This window comes from Nematostella vectensis, chromosome 2 (genome assembly GCF_932526225.1).
Source record: "Nematostella vectensis chromosome 2, jaNemVect1.1, whole genome shotgun sequence".
Lineage (NCBI taxonomy): Eukaryota > Metazoa > Cnidaria > Anthozoa > Actiniaria > Edwardsiidae > Nematostella > Nematostella vectensis.
The window spans coordinates 8,095,183-8,104,295 of NC_064035.1; the positions used below are offsets into that span (position 1 = coordinate 8,095,183).

Here is a 9,113-nt window from a genome sequence, read left to right on the forward strand (position 1 = left end):
AGAGGTAAAAAACACAATGCATACAAAGGCCCAATTCATCAACAGTGTTCGCTCACCCAACCTAAGATTATACTCGTAGTTTCGAGTTAATTTCCTCGGTGATCATGGTATTACAAAGTTATAGCATGGCATCTCGGGGTATTTAGTGATTAAATGTCCCCTCAACCTCGGGATGACTAGTTAAAGTCCCTCCGCCTGCGGGCGTCGTCAGGACTTCAACCTTCCGCCTGCGGGGCCGGACATTAGCTACTCATCCCTCGGTTGCGGCGGGGACATTTAATCACTAAATTCCCCTCGTCCCATGGTATAACTTATAATAATAACCGATGCCCAATCCATGTAATAACCGACGCCCAGGTGGATCTTTAAGTGATGTTTCAGCTGGTGCTCAACATGAATGAGGTATTCGGGAGGGCTATAGAAAACTAATCTGCCGTATGAGCAAAAGACGCCAGATAATTCAAAGCTTATTAATCTGCAACCTCATCATTAACATTTTGCCAAAGAAGAGTTGTGTATCCAAATTAAAATGTTGCTTTTGATGAACACATTTGTCAGTCCAACTTTGTTTAGTACCACGTAAACACATAAAAAACAGTCCTTTTAACAGAATTGGGCGAGTTTTTAGGCGAAGCAGATAAATTTATTAGCAATTATAAGATACATATGATGATTTTTGCAACATGTTAATTACAACTTGAAAGAAGCTAAGCCGTCATGGCTTATCGTGGCTTCCTCGCTACCTTTTTGTTTTCATTTCAAATGAAACTGCGTACCCTGTTAAGTCCCCCCTAGTCTCACGACAGCTGATTACACCAGTCTTTGGCATATATTCGCGCTCACCATCTGCGTTTACCAAAACACATCTATCTGCAGCCATGGCCAACGTACTGCTTTTTGGAGGGGCACTATGCTTGTTAAGTGTTATCGCTTGTCTTGCTGCAGCCAGGCGAGTATGAATGTCGAGATGTTGCAAAGTTAGGTTACTAAGGGTACGGTAATACGAGCGACAAAATCATCCAACTTGTCTCGCAACAACAATAACAAAAATGTTGCAAATTGAAAAAGGTTAGTTGCAAAAAGAAGATTTGAAGAACCATTTTGTCTCGTGGCAAAATGAAGTCAACACATCTCAAGCCACATCTCTGACGCTGCTTGGTTAAAAGCGAGACAAGCTAGATGATTTTGTTGCTCTAATTACCAACAAACGTAGAAACTGTCAGCACATTTGCCATAATTGGTCACAAAGCAGCTCTTGGTTTTTGCAAGAATATTTTTAACTTGCCTCCTAGTTCTATATCCTAGATCCAACCTTTTACAGGGTTAGAGAAAAGGTTATCATCCACATCCCCGGTAGCTCGAGATATGGAGGGGGGGAGGCAAAGTCAGTTATTGAGTTATCCGCCCCTTATCAGAATTGGAGTTACATTGAGTTAACAGGATAGTATATTGTAAAAACGGTTTCACTGAAAGAATCCATATCTTGCTTTGCAGGTATGAAATAACTAAGCGAAAAAGATAGAAAACAATTATGATGCAATGTGTAAGATAAATGTGTATTATTTTCACCAGTTACAAAGATAAATAGGTGTGTTTTATTCCCAACAGTAACGAAGATGAGAAACAGGTCATTGTTCTCTCAATGCCCGGAGAGAGCTACGGCCACTATTATGACCTTAAAACCCTTGAAAAGATCGCAGAATTTATCAAGGAGATGGACCAGAAGACATTCGGGCGAGACGATCTGTTCGTTGTGCACGACGATACGGGATTAAAACCCAGATACCTTGGCAATTACAATTTCATCAACGCAAAACTGATCAAAGTACCGGTAGGCCAGACACTTGATCTGTGGATGCGAGACTTCCCTCCTGCCATGCCTAAGCAACAGATCAAATTCAAGTACGATCCCGACTACCTGAAAGAAACCGATAAGGCAAAGACCGACACAGTCACGTTTAAAAGGTACACGTGAGAAAACGCCCAAACAAATAACACGAGGCAAAGCACGACGAAAAAAGGTTTGAAAGGTACACTGGGAAAGAATTTGACAGGTTGAAGATGCCATCTCCTGCTTAATCGTGTGGAGTACCACATGCAGCAGTCTGGGTCCCCTTTATTGTCTCTTCTTTTTTTTCCCTACAGTGCCTTGTCTCGTCTTTCATATAGCTGTTATCGTTGCTGTTGTTGTTGTAGCCGTTGTAGTTGCTGTAGCCGTTGTAGTTGCTGTAGTTGATGTCGTTGTTGTAGCTGATGTCGTTGTTGTAGCTGATGTCGTTGTTATAGCTGATGTCGTTGTTATAGGTGTTGTAGCTGTTAGCTAATGTCGTTGTTGTAGCTGCCGTTGTTATAGCTGTCGTTGTTGTAACTGATGTTTTGTAGCCGTTGTAGTGGTTGTAGCTGTTGTCGTCTCTGTTGCTGGCTGTTGTTTATTGTTGTTTCTGTTGCTAAAATGCTTGGTTTGAACTTTTTAACCTTATTCATGGTTATGTCCAACAGATTCGCTGAAATGATTGGAATTCCCCCAATGCATCTCAGTGACATAGTAATCGAAGGTGGCAACATCGTAGAAAATGGCAAAGACATCGCCATCACTACAGCGCGCATTTACAATGACAACCCATCCATTGAGCAAGCACAGCTAGTTAGGAAGCTTGAGAACGAAATCAACCGGACTGTGGTAGTGCTGGATGACCCCAAGGACACAACCGGACACTCGGACGGCCTGGTATCGTTCGTGGACGAGAACACCTTGCTCATCTCGATGTTCGATGATGCTGACGCGCCGAGGTACTACAGTTCCATGGAGAAAGCAGTCACGTCTAAATTCCCCAATGTTACCGTGGTTCCTCTGCCTTGCTACACCAAGAAGGATACAGAGCACGGCTTCAAGACCGCCGAGGGATCTTACGCCAATTCGTTAGTCACGAATAATGCTGTGTACGTGGCTATGTACGCGAATCAGGCGGCTAACGCTGTGGCGGAAAGGGTCTTTAGGGATAACACTCCGATCACTAAAGAAGTCATCCCGGTGTACAAGGCAGGCGAAGTACCGATCCTGGGTGGAAGCGTTCGATGTATGAGCTGGCAAATTGACCGGAACCATCCCGTGGCACAGGCGCTAATCAGCTACGTGGAAAAGCTCTAAGACCTGATGACGACACGGCAAGGTCCAATACAACATGTATTTAGAATATAGAAATCAGCAATTATATCAGATGTAATTTCAAAAAATGATTTAATGAAGTGGTTTATTGAGTCTCCAATTAAAACAAAAGAAATCAATACGCGTCTCCATTAATTTTTCAAGAACGATGGTTTTAATCCTACTATTAAAACAAAGATAATAGATCGATCTTATTGGCGATCTAATCCACTGAAGATGGTATCATTATGACATCAGGCCCGTACCCAGGGGGGGTTGCAAGGGGTGCGAACCCCCCCTGTGTGGGGGTCCACTTTCGGTTCTCAATATCCATACCCCCCATGGAGGGTATGACCCCCACCCCTCTGGAATTTCCAACCTGAATAAAATAAATACAGTTACTGTTAAGGAAAATGGACCCCCCCGTCCCCTCCCCTCTGGAAATTCCTGGGCGTTTGACCCCCCCACCCCCCGGAAATTATTTTCTGAAATTACACAATAGACGTGCTATTTGTAGACAAAACTAAAAACTGAGCTAAAACTAGATCACTCTGGTATGTAGCCAAATCTGACAACAAACGTCCCGTGGAGATACTGCAAAGGCATAAAATATCCCTCTTTGTTCTTTCGGGGGTGGTCAGATCAGAGAACTCCACCCGGATTCCGCACCCCTATCTCAAGAAAAATCCTGGGTACGGGCCTGGACATGTATTAATCCTAAGCCAAAACTTGAGAGAGCGGAGTTAGCTTACCAAACTTCCCTAACCTATACATGGATCATGATTTTAGGCGAGGCTACACTGGCATAATTATAAGCTCAACATTTAAAAGTGAGGAATTGAATTTGTTTTTTAAAATTTCCAAGAACGACCTCATAAGCGCAAAATGTACATATACATGATTATATTTGCCAAAGATCACATCGACAGTATGCTATGAAGAGGCTACTAAACAGTTTTCGATTGTGTAGTTCCAGAAAATATCCAAGACCCCCTCCCCCCCCCCCCCCCCATTGAGGGGATTAGAAATTCCGGGGGGGTGTGGGGTTCAAATGTCCAGTAATTTCCAGAGGAGAGGGGGGAGGGGGGTAAAATGCCCTTTTTCCTTAACAGTTACTGTATTTATTTTTTTCCAGGGTTTTTCCAGAGGGGTGGGGGGTCATACCTCCGACCCCCTCAATGGAGGGGGGGGGGGGGGGATATGGATGTTTTCTGGAACTACAAATTTGAACAAATTCTTGAAAACAATAACCTCTGGAGGGCAGTCTTTATGTATCTCAAACGTTAATGCTTTGTGATGATAATGACTTATGTGTTCGAAATATCCTCAGCGTTTTATTAGCCTGCGAAGCAAGCGTGTTTTAGTTTTTGTTTATATGAGCGTGATAGCCAAGAAATATCGGGGCAAAGCCGGGCAAAACAACTTGCTTGTCAGGACTGATTGATTGGCCACGTTTCGGCTAGCAGCTAGTGGGTCGCGGGTTAGTTTGCGCGCCACGCGGCAGTAGCTCAGATGACGCAACGTAACTTGACCGAGCTATCTAGTCATACACGGAGAGCGTGTCGCAAACAATGAAACAAGGCACATTTCAGCCAAAATTAGAGTGAAATTTGTGTTTTTTTTTAGCAGATAATGCAGGAATTGCAGGCCCTAAGCGCACTTCAAGTCTATAATCATACTAATTGCCCCCCACTCCCTACCTAGTTGACTTTTTTGCTTCCCTGGAGTCTCGTGTTTCAAACCCCGACAGACCTAATGTACGGTAGTTCCAAATTTTTTTAAATGTTTACAGAAAACCTAACTTTTGCTTCCCTAACATTATTTATCTTCTAGATTACTCTTTGCCACCACAGCGTAGGGAACATGGGGTAGGCGTGTAGTTAGGGGTGACCAGACGCGAGGCTGAGGGGTAGGATTTTGACTAACAAGTTTACCTGATGCCCGCATCTTGTCATTCTTCAGGTGCAGTACTGTGAAGAGTCCTAGTCTAATGTCGTCACTCCCTACAACCCTTCATTCTGAGTGTCCGGCGGGCTCGCGCTGCTTGAAGCAATGGTACCCGGCGTTCTCCTTAAAATGCATGGGAGAACGACATACCACCCAAAGAGAATTAGTCATGGTGAACAAGCAACTAAGCATCTAGAATATTTCGCAAGTAATTTACGAAAGAGAGACCGTAGTTTAAAGGCCAGAAAACATGATGATCTTAATTAAGTAATGTAAATACGAGAGACAGTGCTTTGAGAGCCAAGAAACATCGATCTTGCTAGTAATGTAAGAACAAGAAAACATAACATCTTGCAAGTAATTTAGGGACGAGAGACAGTGCTTTTACGGCCAGGAAACATTATATCTTGCTAGTAATTTTTGGGACGAGAGACGGTGCTTTGACGGCCAAGAAATATAACATCTTGCAAGTAATATAAAAAACAAGAGACAGTGCTTTGAGAGCCAAAAAACGTCGATCTTGCTAGTAATGTACGAACAACATAACATCTTGCAAGTAATGTAAAAACGAGAAACATTGCTTTGAGAGCCAAGAAACATCGATCTTGCTAGTAATGTACAAACAAGGAAATAAAACATCTTGGAAGTAATGTAAAAACGAGAGAAAGTGCTTTGAGAGCCAAAAAACATCGATCTTGCTAGTAATGTACGAACAAGGAAAAACAACATCTTGCAAGTAATTAAGGGACGAGAGACAGTGCTTTGAGGGCCTTCTGCTAAGAATTCACCCAGCGTCCTTCACTTGTGAAACCCACGCTGCCACTGCTTTTGTCATCACGTGCAGCACTAGTACCCAGTCCTTGCTCGCCATGATGCAAAAGACATGTCTATGGACAATCACGTTCAAGTTTTATTGGTTTTTGTAAAATCAATCTTTACAAAAATAAATATTTGGTATTTTGTAGAAAGTACGAGTTTGACTCAATCATTTTGTTTTGATCATATTTTGTGGTTCACAATGATGCATATTTTCTACGTATGAATAAATAAAAAGGATATTTTATAAAATAATATCCCTAAACCTTTACGCTATAAATTATACAAAAATGTCTAGCTGCCTCTCTTTATATTATCTTCATTTCTTGGAAATAAATTATGCTATCTAACGGGACACTTGCAGGGTGGATTTGAACGTTATTTTGGAAGCACAAAAGGAGAAATTATATGGGGTGTGTGTTTCTCTATGGCATATATACGCCTCTAAGGCTCTTGTTACGATGGTTTTGGTACTTATATATATTAAGAAGTACTTATAAACTTTTCTCGATGAAAGTCGACCACCAAATTCTCAAGCCGTTTGTCGCCTCTTACAGCAATCGCCGCAGTTTTAAACTTCTTCTTCTTTCGCTCATCTCCATTTTCCAACAGCTACATGCTCAGTTCCTGAACCGTAGGTCTTTTCTGACGAGCCCACCGGTGCTGTAGGATCTGGTCAGCGGTGGCCCTTGTGGCGGGATCCACGACCAGCATGGTAGAAATAAGGTCCTTCGCATCGTCCGACACCGGGTCCCAGTAAGGCGACAGGAACTCGAACTCACCAGCCTGGATCAGGTCGAACAATTTATCCTGGTCGCGATTGGGACTCCGAAAGGGCGGAAATTCACAAAGCATGATATAAGTGATAACTAAAAAACAAACAACAAAAACACGCAACATGTTGCCGATGGAAATGATGCGCGGAAAGTTGCGCGATATGTTAAACAGTCAAAAACTTTAAACACCTGTGAACTGTCAGGTAAATACAATAGTGTGATGTTTTCACAAATAAATCTGTGTGAGTGTTTCTTTGTGATATATAATACGCCTGTGTTGGTGCTAGTCATAGTAGTGTCTTCAGGCAAACGACGTCCGGTCCGATCATAGTTTGACTCTCATTTTTTCTGCACTAATGCAGTAGTGAGTGTAACTGAATATAACCTTTCTGCCCTTTCTAAAATATAGATCAGCTAACATGGCAATTTTGTCCTTTTTAATTTAAGTATGAATCTTCACTTTCGCTAGTTTAAGAGTGGCACGGAGATAAACAACAAATACCGGTGTCGCTAGAAAACAACATTTGAGTCTAAGGTTTGCAAGATTTTAAAGTGTTCATTTTGATAAATGTGGACTTTAAAAGCACACTAGCATACACACATTGGCACCAGTCGGGCCAAGACGGGACGCTAGCACAGTCTATTACCCGTGCAGTTCGGCAACCATGGACAGCTGTTTCGTCCTTATTAGGACTCGTCAGCATGGCATAGCCGGTTTGCCTCAGTTAAACTTCATCGGCAAAAAAACTGCAGGGCGACTTCGACTCGAACGAAGTGCTTTAAACCACAGCTTAGATCCATGTGGGATCTAGAGCTGCGACCGGGCTAGCGTGATGCCAATTGTGCGGATCACGACTTAGGCCCGACTGGTGCCAATGTGTGTATGCTAGTGTGCTTCTAAAGTTCACATTTATGTATACATACTCGCAAGGATAGTTTGGCTATCCGACGGAGTTTTAGACTAGCAAAGGCCGCATGCGTGATCCGCACAATTGGCATCACGCTAGCCCGGTCGCAGCTCTAGATCCCACATGGATCTAAGCTGTGGTTTAAAGCACTTCGCTCGAGTCGAAGTCGCCCTGCAGTTTTTTTGCCGATGAAGTTTAACTGAGGCAAACCGGCTATGCCATGCTGACGAGTCCTAATAAGGACGAAACAGCTGTCCATGGTTGCCGAACTGCACGGGTAATAGACTGTGCTAGCGTCCCGTCTTGGCCCGACTGGTGCCAATGTGTGTATGCTAGTGTGCTTCTAAAGTTCACATTTTGATAAACTGGTTAGAACGGGCAGCTTTGTTTGTCAACCATGAGAGGGATTCTCAAAATTTATATATATAAAGACAAGATTGGTATCTGAACAATATGGAACTAGATATACAATAGCAGGAAACATTGTGAACTGAATAAACTGACTTAAATTCGGCGCCCAAAAAATGTGACCCCCACCCTGGGCGCCCCAAAAAAATTAGTTACCCCTACATATTTGCCCCCCCCCCCCCACCCAGTAATGTCCGCTTCCTGATAAGACATCAAGTAAGAGTGCGCAAGATGTGGTGGTCTTGTAGATTTCGTAGCAAAACCCCTGAAATGAGGTTCCATTTGCAGTTGCATCGCACCTCCCCGATTAATTGTATTTGATATTTATTTCAAAATTTGCAAACTAGAGGCGTTGGTGATTATATTCGGCAAACATCAGATCCACCATAGGCTTTTTAAAGGGCTAGTAAACGGTTTTCGATTTAAAGTATTTTTTTAGAACAATTAACCGCGAGAGGCCTGGCGATCTTTATGTATCTCAAGAAGCTAATGCTTTGTGATGACTTGTGAGTTTGAAATATCCATGCTTGCCGTAACTTCATTAAAAAAAAACGAACACTAGCCAAGGGCGGTAGGAACAGTGTTTGTTGGGCTAAATTCTGATAAGGCTGATAATAAACCACGAAAACCCGGTCAAGTTACGCTGCGTAATCCGGGCTACTACCCCGTGACGCGCGAACTGTCCCCGACGCGCTAGCCGGTTAGCACGTCGGAGACGTGGACGATTCGCGCGCCACGGGGTAGCTCGGATTACGCAACGTAACTTGACCGGGTTTTCTCATCAAACACGGATAGCGAGTCGCAAACAAGAAACATTTTTTGCCAATTAGAGGGAAATTCGTGGTTCATTATCAGAATTAGCGTGACAAACACTGTTCCTACCGCCCTTGCATTTGTCAGTATAGGTTCTTCAGAATACCCTACGTCAGAGCTACGTCCGATCAAAGACTCTGTTCCACATAGCATCCTGATATATTGAGGACGTTTTACGTGTGGTTTGATTCCGGAGAGCCCCGAGTAATCACAGAATAACAGAACCTAAAAACAGGGAATATGCCGTCAAAACTATTGGTATTCTGATAGCCTGTGCGCCTTTACGTTGTCAGATGTCAA

The 9,113-nt window shown here is 43.1% G+C and overlaps 2 protein-coding genes across 2 annotated transcripts in view; both read left to right on the forward strand.

Moving 5' to 3' along the window:
* The first annotated feature begins 821 nt into the window (after positions 1-821).
* On the forward strand, positions 822-3,285 carry LOC5514293 (putative agmatine deiminase). Its single transcript, XM_032383964.2, has 3 exons — positions 822-949; positions 1,609-1,965; positions 2,500-3,285. Exons 1-3 carry the CDS (start codon positions 879-881, stop codon positions 3,146-3,148), a joined length of 1,077 nt encoding a protein of 358 aa, XP_032239855.1. The 5' UTR covers positions 822-878; the 3' UTR covers positions 3,149-3,285.
* Positions 3,286-8,754: 5,469 nt separating this feature from the next.
* LOC5514305 (monocarboxylate transporter 10) overlaps positions 8,755-9,113 on the forward strand; it is a 5,478-nt gene continuing 5,119 nt past the window's right edge. Inside the window, exon 1 of the mRNA XM_048724027.1 lies at positions 8,755-9,113. This exon is cut by the window's right edge and continues 29 nt beyond it. The gene's annotated coding sequence lies outside the window, so the exon portion shown is untranslated.

Excerpts from the sequence above, each read along its gene's own strand:
- LOC5514293 (XM_032383964.2), top strand. The coding sequence starts at position 879 with ATGGCCAACGTACTGCTTTTTGGAGGGGCACTATGCTTGTTAAGTGTT. Across the intron at positions 950-1,608 it reads GCTTGTCTTGCTGCAGCCAG|TAACGAAGATGAGAAACAGG; the intron begins GCGAGTATGAAT and ends TATTCCCAACAG. Across the intron at positions 1,966-2,499 it reads GACACAGTCACGTTTAAAAG|ATTCGCTGAAATGATTGGAA; the intron begins GTACACGTGAGA and ends TATGTCCAACAG.